General features: G+C 42.1%; 1 protein-coding gene across 2 annotated transcripts in view; it reads left to right on the top strand.

Annotated features, from left to right (window-relative positions):
• LOC124276791 overlaps positions 1 to 19,002 on the top strand; it is a 49,154-nt gene that overhangs the window by 8,155 nt on the left and 21,997 nt on the right. The window contains exons 2-12 of one of the 2 annotated variants that reach the window (XM_046712441.1): positions 3,971 to 4,072; positions 4,513 to 4,569; positions 6,886 to 6,970; positions 8,900 to 9,047; positions 10,227 to 10,287; positions 11,224 to 11,329; positions 12,335 to 12,432; positions 14,129 to 14,246; positions 15,517 to 15,648; positions 16,844 to 17,104; positions 17,872 to 18,093. In XM_046712441.1, the coding sequence (XP_046568397.1) occupies positions 3,971 to 4,072; positions 4,513 to 4,569; positions 6,886 to 6,970; positions 8,900 to 9,047; positions 10,227 to 10,287; positions 11,224 to 11,329; positions 12,335 to 12,432; positions 14,129 to 14,246; positions 15,517 to 15,648; positions 16,844 to 17,104; positions 17,872 to 18,093 (1,390 nt within the window). Of the gene's footprint in view, positions 1 to 3,970; positions 4,073 to 4,512; positions 4,570 to 6,885; positions 6,971 to 8,899; positions 9,048 to 10,226; positions 10,288 to 11,223; positions 11,330 to 12,334; positions 12,433 to 14,128; positions 14,247 to 14,536; positions 14,583 to 15,516; positions 15,649 to 16,843; positions 17,105 to 17,871; positions 18,094 to 19,002 lie in introns of those variants that run through there. The other variant, XM_046712442.1, reaches the window with a different exon arrangement.

The raw sequence follows: 19,002 nt of genomic DNA, 5'->3' as shown, positions 1-19,002 counted from the left end.
TCAGTAACCCATGCTTGTCGTAAGAGGCGATTAACGGGATCGGGTGGTCAGGCTCGCTGACATGGTTGACACATATCATCGGTTCCCAATTGCGCAGATCGATGCCCATGCTATTGATCACCGGATTGTCTGGTCCAGACTTTAATACTGACCACAAGGGTTGGCAATTGCAGTTTTATGAATAGACGATTTTGACATCATATACATGACAATTCACCTTAGCGAAATCGCTAGACAAACGGTTTGCTAGCTATATGACAGCGGTTTGTAAATAATCGGGTATGAACCAGATAATACAGTGATTAACACCTTGAGCATCGATCTACGTAACTGATAAGAGATGATATGTGTCAACCAAATCAGCGAGTCTGACCACCCGATCCCGTTAGTCGCCTCTTACGACAAGCCTAGGCTGCTGAAGATCCATTCTAATTTGTATACACATTGTAGCGTTACGCTACAATGTATATACTAATTAGGATGCCTTGCATCCTCATTCTAACCCGGATGCAAGGCAAACAAAACAAACACAACACTACATTTTACATGGGACAAATACACACACTCGCATTATGATAATTGAGAATTCACTGAGAAACAAAAGAGGTGACATAAAGCTATTTTTATGGTGATGATAGCAGGTGTTGTGAAAAAAGTAGTTATTGTGCAGGTGGGTTTAAGAAACTCCATATTGATAATTAACCACGTTATTGATTTAAAGCTTCAGCTCACATATCTTTAACGGAATGTTGCGCAAATGTGAATATTTGCTATGGATTGACAGTTTGATGTTTTACCTCGTCATTGCATCTGCGACTATATCACAGCAATAAATCATCACTGACAGATGGACGCGACTGTTCTATCAATATTACATGATGTGTTAACGACTATTCACAGAAGGGAAGTAAATCAGCTCATTATGTATTAAGACGTAGAGAATATTAACATTTATGTACATGTATATCACAGTTAAACACTGACTGTATATGTCGTATGTCTGGTAAGGAGGCATCGAGTGTTTGGGTTACTAGATTATTGCGTTCGGAAATGTACGACCAGTACCGACGGGGGACAGCTAAGTCTCTACTGCTCTGAGAGACTTGCCAGAGTATTGTAGATTTGGCTTGGATTTATTTTGGTGTCAAATAGATTCATTTACGCCACTGAACAGGGTAAGTGTCAATTATACAATTGGTGGACATACCTGCATGCATGCCATTGTACCACTACAGTCGCTAAATGCATTTCATCGTATCTCAATCGCGTAGATTGTAGCGTAACCACGTCTATATTAGAAGTAAATCGCAAACACAATTACAGTTGACATCGACGTAGAACAGAGTCTTGCTATGTGTATCTCTCGGTAGGTTCGACCGCAGACCAGCTGTTAGTGATTACATTATGTACATCAATAGCGTTTGAACATTAGGAATTACATACAATCAACCACGGACACAGTGAGGATGTCTTTCACATGTATTCATTTATTAATTCACAAATATGTTGGACGTGGACGATTCCGGGTTACAATTGGTCTACAGTAACCCATGCTTGTCGTAAGAGGCAGCTATCGGGATCGGGTGGTCAGGCTCGCTGACTTGGTTGACACATGTCATCGGTTCCTCATTACGTACCCAGATCGATGCTAGTGGTGTCGATCACTGGATTGTCTGTTCCAGATTCGAATATTTACAGACAGTCATTTACAGGCATGTACATGGAATATCACAACACTTAGACAGTTACGTATAAACACACACACATACTCTCTCTCTCTCTCTCTCTCTCTCTCTCTCTCTCTCTCTCTCTCTCTCTCTCTCTCTCTCTCTCTCTCTCTCTCTCTCTCACTCACACACATACACACACACATGAAGATATGACATGTCATGTGTTTATTGCATAGGCTTTAAACAAAGTAAGATTATGTGTATGGTGTATGCTTATATGCAAACAGAGATAGATATTTACAGTGTAAACGGATATACGGCGAGTGGTGTGGGTTATGTACTAGTTTGGTATGTGTATTATCATGTATGCTATTACAAAAATGGACCAGTGAAGATCCGGGTTAGAATTGGTCTTCAGCAACCAATACCTGTCGTAAGAGGCGATCAAGTGGTCAGACTCGCTGACTTTACTGAAACATGTCATCGTATCCCACTTTGCGTAAATCGATGCTCATGTTGTTGATCACTGGATTGTCTGGTCCAGACTCGATAATTTACAGACCGCCGCCATAAAGCTTGGATATTGCTGAGTGAGTCGTTAGACAACAAAACAAACACACAAATATTACTAAAATGGTAGCCTAACTATTTTTTTATGAACGTTATATTAAAAGAAAATTATTGTTGCGAATATTGTGTACGAATATATCTTGATTGTCCATAAAGATGAACGAACCCAAAGGACCACTAATTTAAGTTCGACATAACCCAAGTTTGAACATAACAAACTGCAAGTAGCCAGGACAAAAATCAGTTGGTTATACACGTGCTCGAGATGTCAGGGACACTTCAACACTTATGTTCAGTGTCTACGAAATAAAGTCACAAAAACAATATCCAAAACAGTGTTAGCTAGCCATCTGTTGAAATACTGTGATATACTTTCCGATAAGATATATCCCCGATCGATGTTTTCGGATGTCATAATCAGCTTCAGCAACTGTTTGTGACAGTATTGAACAGAAGACTGGAGACGCATCTCTATATTACACAAGTGAGTGAGTGAGTATGATTTATACGCCGTTTTTAGCAATATTCCAGCAACATCACGGCGGGGGACACCAGAAATAGGCTTCACACATTGAACCCATGTGGGGAATCGAACCCGGGTGTTCGGCATGACGAGCTAACGCTTTAACCACTAGGCTAGCCCACCGCCCATATTACACAAGACCTCAGGGTACGTAGCTGTATTCGTTATTTACACAGATTCTTCAGCAATCACATCAACAAATAACTGCATTTTTACGAACGCTTAAAGGCTAATGTACGAAACGACATAGAGTGAAAAGTTACAGGAGAAAGTTTTGCTTTGCGTCACCAAATAAACGACATTTGACCCCCAAAAAATCATTCACTGATGAAGAACGTCGAAATATATTATGAATAGCTAATTCCGTTTGGTCTTTATTATAGTTTTTGTTCAGATAGTTTTCACAATAAATGTACCATGTACATGTAAGTCGTCGTGTGTTTTCGTAAAATGAGTGAGTGAGGTTAGTTTTACGCAGCTTTTAGCAATACTCCAGCAATATCACGGCGGGGGAACCAGAAATGGGCTTCACACATTGTACCCATGTGGGGAATCAAACCCGGGTCTTCGGCGTGACGAGCGAACGCTTTAAGCCCCAGGCTACCCAACCACCCTCGTAAAATGATTGAAGGTGGCGAATGAAGATATGAACGTGATATGTTTTATGACAGACAATATTCGCATGTCTGCTTCAGTTTTTTTATCTAGTTGCCGTATAAACCCCAGGCCCCGATTTCTCGAAACAAACTTAAGTCTACGTTTTGCTTCAATGCCGATGGTAGCCATTCTGAAGATCGTATGTAAATTTCTATCGGAAGAAGATTTCGCCAGCAGACGATTTCTTCCGTGTTTAGATAAGAAACGGAAGTTGATTTCCGCGCCATGGCCGCTTACACCACGTATAAACAATTGAGATCGATCTGAAAATCTGAGTTAAAACTCAGCTGAGTTTTGACTGAGTTTGTTTTGGAAAAAAATCTCAATGTCAGTTTGTAATTTGAGCAAAAACTCAAGTTTGTTTTGAGAAATCGGAGCCTGTACTCTCTTCTGACAGCTATGAGGGACTGCCATCTGTTCCTACACAAAACTGTATATTACAAACACTGAAATTCAATACGTGCACCCACAGATGATTAACTTCTGTAGCAATAATACCCACATAAAAAATGACCAAATGAGGGTATACAATTTTACTTTATTTTTTCAGATGAATATGTTCAAGGTCACAGGGCTTCTTCTAGCGCTGTGCTGTCTGCAGTCGATCTATGGCGCCCCTGTTGAAGACAGCCAGGGAGGATCCGAGCCCGAGGTGAGGTCAGATTGTACCACACACCTTGACTGTATGTGCACTGAGTGAGTGAGGCAAATGTAACGTGGCTTAAATCACTTTTTGTCTGGAACGCTCACAATGACGCCATTCGTTGACGTTATTAACGTCATTATTCTGACAGAGCAAGGACGACAATCATCGTTGGGATTGGAGTGAGCGAGTGAGTGAATGACTGAGTTTAGTTTTACGCCACTTTTAGCAATATTCCAGCAGCATCACGGCGGGGGACACCAGTTGTTGGGATTGGAACCGGGCGAGGACACTCCAGATATTCGGATAAACTTTAGTTTTTTTTAATATTTCATTTCTGTAATATTTTTTCAGACTTTAGTTCTCTTGAGAAGATTTCGTTAACGCAGGGGGGATTTCCTTTTTTTCATTTTATGGGTATAGTTAACAGTTGTTTTTTCCATCTCTAGGTGGATCTTGATACGGAGCAACAACTTGAAACCGGGATGGAGATTGTCAACAGCGCGGTGAGTGCACGCGCACCTATATACACTGACGTACAAAAGAAAGTACGCCCGGTGTTTGAAGATTATTTTCCAAACAATATAAAGAAAATATTTTGAAAACTATTGCTTGTGACTTAAAAGTAAAAACACTGTATATATGTTGCTGATGCAGCACGGATATCCTTCATTGTTTTGTGAGTGAAATATCATGAAAATCATGATTTTGTTGATTCGCACGTGCATGTTATGCGCCATCAGTAGAAAACACAGGTGAAATGAGATTGTGGCGATTGTGAGTGGCATACTCAATAGAGGCAGACATCAAACTGACAAGATTGTCAGCGTCGGAGAGATTGACTGACTCACTGAGTTGGATTTTACGCCGCTTTTAGCAATATTCCAGCGATTTCCTGGCGGGAGACACCAGAAATGGGCTTCACACATTGTACCCATTAAGGGAATCGAGCCCGGATCTTCGGCGTGGCGAGCGAACGCTTTAACACTAGGCTGCCCAACCGACTCGTAGCGGAGAGAGAACGAAGCACTTAAATTTCAAGATGGCGGCTTCGAACTGCCATTGCTCGAATGTTAGGCTGTAAAAAGCAGACCATCATCAGACACGAGACGCGTCAACAAGACTGGTTAGACGTCTGCCAGTCCCAGAACTGGAACACCAAGAGTGACCACCCGCAAGAAACCATTACCTGCGCATTCACCATCATGCGCAACCGGATGCTCACAGTGACGTAATCAGCAACGGTTTTGGTCACTAAATCAGTCCACATTGACGGAATCGTCTACGTTGGATTCGTAGACGCTCACCATACCACAGATGCGTACGATACCTGTGGTATTTTGACAGTATGTACAATGTCCACAATACTTTTAAATCTCAATCAAACACTTTTCAAAGTATCTAATTCTTTTCCCTGTCCTTTTAATGATCCCAAACCACAAGTGTGTACCTTTTTAATTCGCCTTTTAAACTCAGTAATCGGTTTTATAATCGGAAAATGCTAATCGAGACTGATTTTTTCTCAGTCGTTAGCGTTGTATATTTTCGCAACAGTTCTGCTAACACTCGGCCCAATAATTTGCGTCAACATAGGGCAACATGCACGTCCTTGTAACGATATAATATAATGACAACGACACACCGAGCATCAGCAACCACGCATTGAACGTTCCATAGTGTCGGACCCGTGAAGATCCGGGTTAAAATTGATCTTCAGTAACCCATGCTTGTCGTAAGAGGCGACTAACGGGATCGGGTGGTCAGGCTCGCTGACTGGGTTGACACATGTCATCGTATCCGAATTGCGTAGATCGATGTTCATGCTGTTGATCACTGGATTATCTGATCCAGGCTTGATTATTTGCAGACCAAACCGAAACATGAGTTTCATTAACCTATTCAGACAATTACCTACTTTTCAGCCGATCCGAATATTCCTGTGTAAAATGAAAAGAGACATCACAAACAACTATGGTTACACTGAAATCGAATTGCTTGTTTCATAAGAACATGGTATTTACAAGTTAATTTTAATTCTAAACTTTAATAACATGGTATTTCCATATTTTATGGCGAGGTGTAGGCAGCATGACCTTAACTAAGACGTCACAGACTGCCCCTGTTTGATGAGGTCGTAAAATGATCCACAATTCATCTGGCTCACTGGTTACAATGTGATTGATATAATATCAAGTCCGTTCCAGACCGCCAAATTTTTCTAGCGGTAGAGACTCGTTTTGAGATGTCCATGATTTCCAGATTTCAGTCTGTCAGAGCACGCTGTACGACAAAGCACGCTGCACGACGTGTTTGCAAGGATTAGAAGGAGCGTAGTGTTGCAATATTCAAGTGCTTAGATGTATCAAATAATATTGATTAATTTTTCTGTATCCAGTAGAATGAACTGGGCTAAAAATTCTGGACTGGTTATTGTACTATGTTGCGCAATAGGACGAAACCCAGTCAGCAGGAAACGAGACTGTTGTGTAATCAATGTTTTGACTTGCGTCGCCACATAGCTGGAACTGAGTGCAGCGTAAAACTAAACTCACTCACTCAGTGGTGTCGGCTCTGCAGGTTTGCTATACAATTTCATAGTTTTCGAATTGTATTCGCACCGAAATTGTTGTTTTTTTGTTTTTTACAAACGCCGTGTTTTCAGGGTTCACTTGAGGTTTTCTTTTTTGACGATGTTGAATGGGTTTCGCATTGTTTTTCCAACCAAACAACCATTAAGATATTTCCGAACAGTAAAGTACAGTACAAAGTACGATACACTCGTGCATGTCTGCATTTTAAACAAGAATCTGATCAATTTTCAGAACGGACATCGACAGAAAAGGGCTTTCTACTATACCCGACCCTGGCCTGACAACATCATTCCATATCTGTTCTCACCAAATGTCCGTAAGTCCCTAAAATATTCTATTAACAGGCAGGTAAATCAGTTTGGAACAGTGCTTGTGGTGCACAGGTATCCCATATTCCGCTAATACCTTCTAAGGAATTCCAGAAACGTAACACCGTGGGTTTCAATTCAGGGGTGGAAATAACATTAAAATTGCTTGTGTACTCCTGTACAGTGGCACATGTAAAATCACTTGCCCTGATAATTTTTCCACTATACCAGCCGTTTTGTTGTTGAATTTTTAAGTAAACAACATAATTAACATGGGAAAGTCAACTGGACACCGGTACAGTATGATATACAAATTTGCTTGCCCGACAGAAAAGAACACTAGACTCGGACGTCGGGCAATGGGTTATTTCCACCCCAGCAAATATACGTGGTTGTGTCTGGAATTTGGTAGCACCGTACCCAGGCTCCATGATTTCATAAAAGGATTGACCCGTGAAGATCCGGGTTAGAATATTGATCTGCAGTAACCTATGCTTGTTGTAAGAGGCTACTAACACAGGCCCTCGTGTCTTTGCGAGAATTGAATTAAAGATACAAAAAAATCTTGTTTTAAATTTGAGATGGCCCCCGACTCGAAATGCCTCACAGTACAATATACATGTATTGTACTGTGAAGCATTTCGAGACGGGGGTCATCTCAAAAACGTAAATAATAATCTTTAATCTTCGCAAAGACACGAGGGCCTGTGGCTACTAACGGGATCGGCGGGTCAGGCTCGCTGACTTGGTTGACACATATCATCGTATCACAATCGCGTAGATCGATGCTCATGCTGTTCATCACTGGATTATTTAAGAACGCCGCCATTTAGCTGGAATACTCATGAGTGAGGCGTTTAACAACAACCAACCAACCATCATTAAAGGACTAAACGTTTAGGACCAACATCACTTCGGAATTCCAATCTACATCAAGCAGACACGCCGTTTGTTTGTTTTTTTGTTTAACGCCGCACTCAGCAATATTCCTAGTCTGGACTAGACCATCCAGTGATCAACATCATGAACATCGATCTACGCAATTGGGATATGATGAAAAGAAACATTTGTTCCAGAAAATACTGTAACAACATATTTTCAGCCAAAAGCTTTCATGTGGAAGACAGACAGAAAGACGTTAATACCCAACGATGCATCATGTTTTTTCTGACGAACATTTGTTTGGTTCGGACATTTTCATAGGTCTGTTCTGTAATTGGTTAGTTGGTTTGTTGTTTAAAGCCGCACTCAGCAATATTCCAGTTATATGGAGGCAGAAATATTAGAGTGAGTGAGAGCGCATAGTGACATGTGTCAACCAAGTCAGCGAGCCTGACCACCCGATCCCGTTAATTGCCTCTATGGCTGCTGAAGACCAATATTCTAACCCGGATCTTCACGGGTGTTAAAGTTGTGGAGTAAAGGAGATATGGTAGGGACAAATATTGGAATATCGTCGGTAATGACACCAGGTGTTCAAGAAAAGGTGGAGTGTGTGCGTGCATACGCGTGTGTGTGTGCGCCTGCGTGCGTGTGTGTGTGTTTGTGTGTGTCGAGTCTTACGACAAGCATTGGTTACTGAACACAAGCTCTAACCCGGATCTAACGCCGTCATGTAACTGAAGTAAGTGTCGACTCAGCTTTAAACCACCTCAATCACTATCTCTATCAGCCGGTATTTCAATTGCCACGACATGTAAACTTAATATGAGAAAGTGGCATAGTATCTGTTGACACTAAGGATCCCACTTCAGAATGTGGATTCGAACCGAGGACAAGGCACCAAGCGGTGCTCAGTATTCAAAGAACAACGATGGGTTCTGGTAGACTGCAAAGCTGGTATATCAAAAAATAACATGTTCTGATTAGAATAAATGAAATTGTTCTGATAAGAAGTTGTCACATGCTCTTGGATGTAACGACCCTCTTACCTACAGCTGCAAGCCTTGAGAAACAATGGCGGGGATTCATGACCACGCTCGAGAAGAACACCTGCATCCGCTTCAAGGAAAAGGCCGATAACTCTTCCACTGTTCCTGGCGCGGATCAGACACAGGGATGGGTTTACATCTATCACAGTGGCGTGTGAGTTGACAACCTGACCCAATCTTTTCCTTATTGTCAGTTGTTGTGTCACACACACACACACACACACACACACACACACACACACACACACACACACACACACACACAAACACACACACACACACAAACACACACACATACACTCACATTTACACACACATACACACACATTCATATACATACATACACACACTCACACACACAAATACACTCACAACAACAAACACTCTCACACACACAAACACTCTCTCACACACAAAACACTCTCTCTCTCACACACACACACTCACACATATACACACATACACACACAAATATTCACATACATACATACATACATACATACATACATACATACATACATACATACATACATACATACATACATACATACATACATACATACATAACATACATACATACATGTCACATACATACATACATACATACATACACACACACAATACAAATACACACTCACAACAACAAACACACTCACAAACAACAAACACACTCATACATACATACAATCATGCATCCAATGCAGGTACAAATACCTAACACCTGATCAACCGACCCATTTGGGCACGCCTGTCACCAGGACAGGTTGCTGGGGCATGTTTTCTCGCCGGAATCACCCCGACGCCTGACTAATTTCAAAACACACCACACAAAGACAAACACACTTAGTTCAATCTGGGCAGTATGTATGACATGCCTTGTGTATATTTAGTGTTGTGCGGCGTTGGACAATATAGAAAAACTTGCGAATTGGTGTGCTTCCAACAAATACCTAAGTTAACACCTGATCCACCAATATCCATTCATGTAATTTTCGACCCGTGGAAATCCGGGTTCGATTCCCAACATGGATACAATGTGTGAAGCCCATTTCTGGTGTCCTCTGCCGTGATATTGCTGAAATATTGCTAAAAGCGGCGTAAAAACTAAACTCTCTCACTCACTACCACTACTACGACGACTACCACCACCACTACTACTACTACTACCTCATGCTTGTCGTAAGAGGCGACTAACGTAATCGGGTGGTCAGGCTCGCTGACTTGGTTGACACATGTCATTGTATCCCAATTACGCAGATCGATGCTCATGATATTGATCCCTGGATTGTCTAGTTCCGGGTTGAAGTATAAATTGAGTCCTTCCGGGTTACAGATGCTCTGCACACATTGGGTACAGCTCAAAAGGAAGATCGCTGTCACCATGCAGTGGAGCTGTGAGTTTACTGACCTTTTTTTGTCTGATTCTAAACTCCGCTAATTTTTATATACAAACTGAAAAATGTGAAGGACGGAGAGTACATCTTTGTCTTACACCAACCAAGAACGTAAAATACCCATATAATTTGTTTCCCATCCCGCACAGACATGACTATTCTTACTCTGAATTAGTGCAGGAGTTACTGTTATACCTGTGGTTTAAAACCACTAATTTGCATTTATTCACCATATCCAATGTTGTCTTAGATTCACGAAAGAGCAGTACGGGCACGGTTTTTCTGTACAAGGAAATGTAAAACAATTATTGTCTACAGTGGGCGAGAACGATCAGGATAGTCCAAGGTTTTACGCGCCGCGCGAATGTGCGTTCAGTATTCACAAATAATGATAATGGAGCAGAAAAATTCACTTCTTCCAGAACGACGCACAATATTATTCAGTGTACCCACATCACATCTATATATACGATTTCTACGTTATTGGGGCGGTGGGGTAGTCTAGTGGTTAAAGCGTTCGCTCGTCACTCCGAAGACCCGGGTTCGAATCCCCACATGGGTACAATGAGTGAAGCCCATTTCTGGTGTCCCCCGCCGTGATATTGCTGGAATATTGCTAAAAGCGGCGTAAAACCAAACTCAGTCACTCAGTCTACGTTATTGAGCAGTTACGTGCATCATTTCATCCATCAGTCCACATGATTAATTATTCATTCCAGGCTCTAAAGAATTATCAAAACATACAGTTCTCTACACCGTTACTTCACACGACCCTCATGTGGCCTGCTAGGACCATTAAAACTAATAACTGTGTAACCCCATGTTTGTGAATCGAGGTAAAATCCTGGGGTACACCTTTCTTTTGGGCTGATATTTCCTCAATATCTCAATGAAGCTTATGACTTTAAATGATTAATTATATTATTTACCGGTTAGATTACATACGCCCATGAATTCGGACATATGCTTGGCTTGGTACATGAACTGAACATCAACGTACGACAGGAATACATCAACGCTAACCTGGACAATGCTGGGGAATGTGAGTAAAGTTTTTTTGTTTGTTTGTTTGTTCAATTAATTAATATTTGTATAGCGCTGACTTCCAACACACAAGGACAATGATCAAAGCGCTGAAAAATCACAATCTGATTAATATTATCACAGATAACCCAAGCTGCCTAGAAGGTTAATAGTCGCATGATTTATCCCACCTGGTACCCATTTTCTGAAATGGGTGAACAGAGGCAATTTTGAACAAACTCACTTGTCTAAGGTGAGACCACATGTATCAAATGTGCTTTGTTGTGGGGCAGAACTAATGTCCTAGAAACTCCGGAATCAGAAATAATCCCGTTATATAACGGCGGCCTGTTAATGATAAAGTCTGGAGTGTCATGATGTCCGTAACTGGGATACGATGGCATGCATCAGCCACGTCATAGAACCTGGATACTGTTGCTAGCTTCTTTATAAAAATACATATTCTTCTTTCTGTACATGAAGGTGTTAAAAGCATTCAATTGTCAACCTTTTTGTTGATTATATGTGACATGTGATCCGCACTTTGAAAAAATGTTCAAGTAAAAACAGTAAAATATAAAAGATCAAAGAGTCCATCCATCTTACGAGGGTGGGTGGGGTGGCCTAATATTAAGACATTCACTCGTCACGCTAGGTACAATCACCGGCCCTCGTGTCTTTGCGAGGATTAATGATTTAAAAAATATTGTTCTTGAGATGACCCCCGACTCGAAATGCTTCCCAGTACAATACATCATGATAATATATTTAACTGTGAAGCATTTCGAATCGGGGTTCATCTTAATTTTTTGTATATATTATATAAAATCTTTTATCCTCGCAAAGACACGAGGTCCTGTGGGTACAATGTGTGAAGCCCATTTCTGGTGTTCCCCGCCGTGATATTTGCTGGAATATTGCTAAAAGTGGAGTAGAACTAAACTCACTCATCGCAACTCCCACATGGTTGATGTCAGTCCAAACCAGACCATCACAAACCTGTAAGATGACGACTTGTTTTCAGTTTACCGGCCCGCGCAGGAGCTGGCATCAGACGTGGACCAGCAGAAATACAAGAGCTGTGGTTTCTCCTCCCAGTCCATAATGATGTACAACAACTACGTGAGAAAATATCATTAATTCAAAGTTTATTCAGTATAAAGGCCATAGCCCCAAGTACAAAACTCACAAAAGAATAATGATAGTGACAAAATGGTTAGGTACACCTCTTAAACACTTCTTAACCTTAAAGCTTCTTTTACAAAAAAATAATTAGGATATTCCCTTTATCACAACTTAATAACACATTAAATTTATAAATAGAAGGATGTTTCCAGAAATATTCAGGAGTATACTTACGTCTTAAAATGGAATACACTTTACACATTAACAAAAAGTGGTATTCATCTTCTATACATCCATTCATACATAAATTACAAAATCGTTCATTGCGAACGATACTGCAACGTCTACCAAAGTTTATCATTAAAGGCAATTCCCCATATCTTAACAAAAAATAAAAGCCTTCTGTATTCACGATCCTTAAGAGTGGATAAATAATATTCAACTGTAAGTAGAGATTTATATTCTTGATAGAAACATAACTTATTTGATTCACATGCTTTGAAAAACCAATCTTGCTGGTGGCAATCTTTAACTCTTTGCACAAACTTACTAAGAAATAAAGAATAATTACCAACTTCCTGAGAGATCCAAACAAATCCAAAACCATAAGGGAACAGTAATATTTTAACCTTTGAAGCCCATGTGACACGATTACAGTCATCTAAATATTTACCAAGAAGATAGCTTTGCTTAGGATATCTATGATTAGGCATTGACAGAAACTTTAACCAATACTGAATACATCTTTTATGACAATCAACAAATAAGCCAAATATACCACATTCACCAAGTGCAGCAACATTAGAAACATAACTACCTACACCAATAACATATTTACAAAACTTAATATGAAAACGCTCGATGCATTCAATTCTTGAATTACCCCACACTTCACTAGAATAGAGTAAGATTGGCTTTATCTGAGCATCAAATATCTTGAATAAAACTAGAGAGGAAATATTCTTAAACTTGCATTGTAAAATATATATTGCATTGTAAAAATATCATTACTTGAGTTAACGACTTGACAATCAACAACGACTTGATAAACAACAACAACAACAACCGCATGAGTTAAACTTACATAATCCCTTCTCGTCACGGATTCTCTTTGAATGCGATCTCGAATATGCAATGAAACCAATCGGGGCTCCATACTGGACCTTTGCATGTTGATGTAAGGGGATTCTGACGAGATCAGGAAGTATTACCATCGTACATAATGTGCCAAGATAAAAGTTGACAATTCTGAAATGGTTGCCTTATGGTAAAGCTCGTATGCAGCAGTTCGACTCCCACAATCATTCATTCATACCTAGTAGCCCAGTTTCCTGTTACCTAAAAACCCAGTTTCCTGTTACCTAGGAACCAAGTTTCCTGTTACCTAGTAACCAAGTTTCCTGTTACCTAGAAACCCAGTTTCCTATTACCTAGAAACCAAGTTTCCTGTTACCTAGAAACCCAGTTTCCTGTTACCCAGTAATCAAGTTTCCTTTTACCTAGTTACCAAGTTTTCTGTTACCCTGTAACCAGGTTTCCCGTTACCTAGCGACCATGTTTCTTGCTACCTAGTAACCAAGTTTCCTGTTACCTAGTAACTAAGTTCCCTGTTACCTAGTAACTACTTTTCCTGTTACCTAGTTATCAAGATTCCTGTTACCTAGTAACCACGAGTCACTAATGTTTGTTTCAGCTCATATCGAAGTACGGATGGCCGACTTACACTTACCTGTATCCTGGGGCTGCACGACCATCGGTCATCAGTCAGTTTCTGTTCTTCAAGGAGATCAGCATCAATCACCAGTGCTGCGGTAGGCACCAAACTTTAACACGCTGATAGAGATCAGCATCAATCACAAGTGCTGCGGTAGGCACCAAACTTTAACACGCTGATGGAAATCAGCATCAATCACAAGTGCTGCGGTAGGCACCAAACTATAACACGCTGATGGAGATCAGCATCAGTCACAAGTGCTGCGGTAGGCACCAAACTTTAACACGCTGATGGAGATCAGCATCAATCACAAGTGCTGCGGTAGGCACCAAACTTTAACAGGCTGATGGAGATCAGCATCAATCACCAGTGCTGCGGTAGGCACCAAACTATAACACGCTGATGGAAATCAGCATCAATCACAAGTGCTGCGGTAGGCACCAAACTATAACACGCTGATGGAGATCAGCATCAATCACAAGTGCTGCGGTAGGCACCAAACTTTAACACGCTGATGGAGATCAGCATCAGTCACAAGTGCTGCGGTAGGCACCAAACTATAACACGCTGATGGAGATCAGCATCAGTCACAAGTGCTGCGGTAGGCACCAAACTTTAACAGGCTGATGGAGATCAGCATCAATCACAAGTGCTGCGGTAGGCACCAAACTATAACAGGCTGATGGAAATCAGCATCAATCACCACTGCTTCGGTAGGCTCCAAACTTTAACACGCTGATCACCCTCCATTCCTACTGCACATTTCCGACCCGTGAAGATCCGGGTTAGAATTGATCTACATTAACCCATGCTTGTCGGGTTTCCATGTGCGCGTAGTGCGTAGTGCGTAAACAACACTTTATACTTAAATAGTAACTGCCGTTCCCATGCTGCGTGCTGCGTAATTTTGCTTACGCTCAAAAAGTGTCCTAATACGCATCACGCAGCTATACGGAGGCCGGATGTGGGTTTTCCCAAGAGGTTTTCCCAATGTGACGTGGTTTTCATTGCACACACAACTTCTCTATGAAAAGAAAGACTTGATTTAACACATCACATAGCCTATACTGGACACTACGCACACGTAATACGCACTGCGCATCACGCACTAACCCAGACAATACGTACTCATAGAAACCTAGCTTACTAACGGGATCGGGTGGTGGGGCTCGCTGATTTGGTTGAAACATGTCATCGGTTCCCAATTGCGTAGATCGATGCTCATGCTGCTGATCACTGGATTGTCTGGTCCAGATTGGATTATTTACAGACCGCCGCCATATAGCTGGAATATTGCTGAGTGCGACGTAAAACTAAACTCACTCACTATTGTACAATGTATTCATGGCTTGTATCTAATGTTCCAGCCGAGACGAGCTGCGACAGCATCACCTGTGCAAACGAGGGATACATGGGGAAATTCCAGGACAAATGCCAGTGTGTGTGTCCCCCTGGATTGGATAGCCGCACCAACTGTACCACAGCCCTTAACTCAAGATGTACGTTCGAATCCATGTTTTGTACAACAGACGTGTGGCGGTGGTGTAGCCTAGTGGTTAAAGCGTTCGCTCGTCACGACGAATACCCGGGTTCGATTCCCCTCATGGGTACTATGTGTGAAGCCCATTTCTGATGTCCCTTCGCCGTAATATTGCTGGAAAATACGCTAAAAGCGTCATAAAACCCAACTCACTCACTACAACAGACGAGTACAGGCTATGGACTGACCAGTTCCTTGTCTTAAACCAGTGTTTGAAATAAGCCAAAATGTTACCAGCCCAAAATGGATTCAACCAGACCAGACACCAAGAAATGGTGAATTTGCTCAAATGTATGGAACATTTAAAAAAATTTAACAGACCATCAGCTAGCTGTAAATTTAGACCGTCCGTCAGAAATCTAGCCCGTGTCGGGCGGTCGGACAGTCCTTATTTCATACACTGCCTAAACGCGAATTTCGTTTTAATTAGTCGGCTTCAGGATCCACCGATTTGCATTGGTACAAAACGTTTTAAATTCCTCCTGTATCCCAGACAGAGGGACAGTGGGGTAGCCTAGTGGTCAACGCGTTTGCTCGTCACGCCCGGGTTCGATTCCCCCACATGGGTGCCCCCCCATGCTGCTGGAATATTGCTAAAAGCGGCGTAACTCCCGACTCACTCACTACTGAGAGACATGGCATTGCGTTGTCGTCTTGCACGGGAACTGCGTAGGTCTACAATCTGTTTTTCGCGGTGATGCCAAACCATGAAACAGACTAGAGCTTGGTGTAGAAACAAAAACGCCAATTAAGTTGAAAAGATGCCCCCCGTTAGGTGGGAGATTCAGGCTAGAGGAAAATGGAATTGAGGAAAATATGGCCCAGGGTGCCGTTGTACAATACAACCTTAGCACTAAGACTACCTTAAGTCTATGTTAAGGTATGAGAGTTACGGCCACCTTAGCGCTAAGATCGCTTTGTACAACGACACCCGGGACTCGAATGGGTTAGATAGACAGATTTGGCCCTTAGGGACGGTGGAGCAGCTGGTCGCTGAAGACCCGGCTTCGATTCATCATATGGGTAGAATGTGTAAAGCCCCACCGTGGTATTGCTGGTATTTTGCTAAGAGGCGCAAAACTAAACTGAATCACTCACCCCTGTGTATATATAGCCTTATGACGGCTGATAATGGTCACGTATTGTCTCCCCAGACCCAGTGGCAGACTGGCCCACTCCGGTGTCCTATCTCGCCCCAGAAGAGGGCTGTCCGCCATCGGGCTTCGTGGTGGGGACACGCGTCGCCAACAGCCAGGGGAACATCACATACTCATCCCCCAACACTCTGGCCGGTGCCCAGTCCCCCGGTGCCCTCAAGCTCGATTTCTGCACCAACATCGGCAACAGCTACACCGGCAAATGGACGCCAGGAAGCATGTGCTTCTACAACCCAGGAATCGAGTGCTCCGATTACGGTAATGAGAGGATGAGGTGTGAAGCGCGCGTGCTGGCGTACAAAACATGAGAGCCGTTATGTAAACAAGCTCACGTGTGTATTTGAATCTCTCACCTTTTGGTCCTATCCTTATTAAAAAAAATCAAATCATGCGACACAATTCTGTTAGCTATGTTCTTTGTAATGTCAATATGACGATTTATATACTGGCATTTCGTGCGATGTTTTACCATAACCATTTAAGAACTTTTCATCAAAGTACCTCAATCCTTCAACGTATTCTGATCTTTTTTCACTCACAACATTCACCGATACGAGTCTTCCTGCTTTTTTAATGAGGAACCCATCAGACAGGTAGAACTACCTCTGTAGTAATTAAGTTCCTTCAAAACTTCGGACCGCCTCCGTGGTCTAGTGGTTAGAGTGTCCGCCAGCGGAAGGTCGCGATCCGACAGCGTCATACAAAAGACGTTAAAATATGGTACTTGTTGGTCTGCTCTGCATTAATGGGTACAACAAGGACTGGTCGGCTCGGAGTCAGTATAATGTTTCTGAGTGGGGTATTCATGCTTCACTGCGGCATGGTATCTCAGTGAGCTAGCACTATAAAACCAGCTTCAGTCTGGGCTAGTACAAGCAGCCGCACATACACATACACAAGCATGCACGTCGTCATATGAGCGAAATATTCTCAAGCACGACGTTAAACCCAATTTCACCTCACCTCACCTCACCTCACCTTCAAAACTTCAACTCAAACTATTGACCTATATTTTCATCTGGCAGGATTCAGCGACGCCTACTACCAAGTGAACGAGGCCAGCACTCAAGATCTGTGTGACGACCCCGATACCAACTGCGGCCTCCCTGCAGGGGAGTTCGGGGAAGATGCCGTTTACCAGTTCTGTTGCCGTGACGACAGGTTCCCCGGCGACAAACTGTCCCTCCCTAATGACTTCCCCTTCACGCTGTTGAAAACACAGAACAAGGACTGCGAACAAGTTGCAGGTAGGCGGGAGGGGTTCATCTGACTAAATAATTGTCGCACGGTTACTACAACTACTACTACTACTACTACTTCTACTACTACTACTACTACTACTACTACTACTACTACTACTACTATACTACTACTACTTCTACTACTACTACTTCTACTACTACTACTACTACTACTACTACTACTACTACTACTACTATACTACTACTACTACTACTACTACCACTACAACCACTACTACCACTATTACTACAACTACTACTACTACTACTATACTACTACTACCACTACAACCACTACTACTACTACTACTACTACTACTACTGCTGCTACTACTATACTACTACTACTAGTAGTACTACTACTACTATACTACTACCACTACTACTACTGGTACTACTACTACTATACTACTACTACTACTACTATACTACTACCACTACTACTACTATACTACTACTATACTACTACTACTACTACTAGTACTACTACTACGACGACGACGACGACGACGACGACGACGACAACCACCACCACCATTACTCCTTCTAATACTAATACTGATACTGGAGCGTTGGGGTAGCCTAGTGGTTAAAGAGTTCGCTCGTCACGCCGGCGCCCCGGGTTCGATTCCCCACATGGGTACAATGTGTGAAGCCCATTTATGGTGTGCCCGTCGCGATATTGATGGAATATTGCTAAAATCGGCGTAAAACTAAACTCACTCACTCATTACCACGACTACGACGACTACCACCACTACTACTACTACTACATGTGAAGATCCGGGTTAGAATTGATCTTCAGTAACCCATGCTTGTCGTAAGAGGCAACTGACGGGATCGGGTGGTCAGGCTCGCTGACTTGGTTGACACATGTCATGGTATCCCAATTGTGCAGATGATATGATCACTTGA

This window comes from Haliotis rubra, unplaced genomic scaffold (assembly GCF_003918875.1).
Source record: "Haliotis rubra isolate DU_JTF1 unplaced genomic scaffold, ASM391887v1 Scf213, whole genome shotgun sequence".
Classification (NCBI taxonomy): Eukaryota; Metazoa; Mollusca; class Gastropoda; order Lepetellida; family Haliotidae; genus Haliotis; species Haliotis rubra.
The sequence above is the reverse complement of the archived record's forward strand: the minus strand, read 5'-3'. Positions and strand labels throughout refer to the sequence as shown.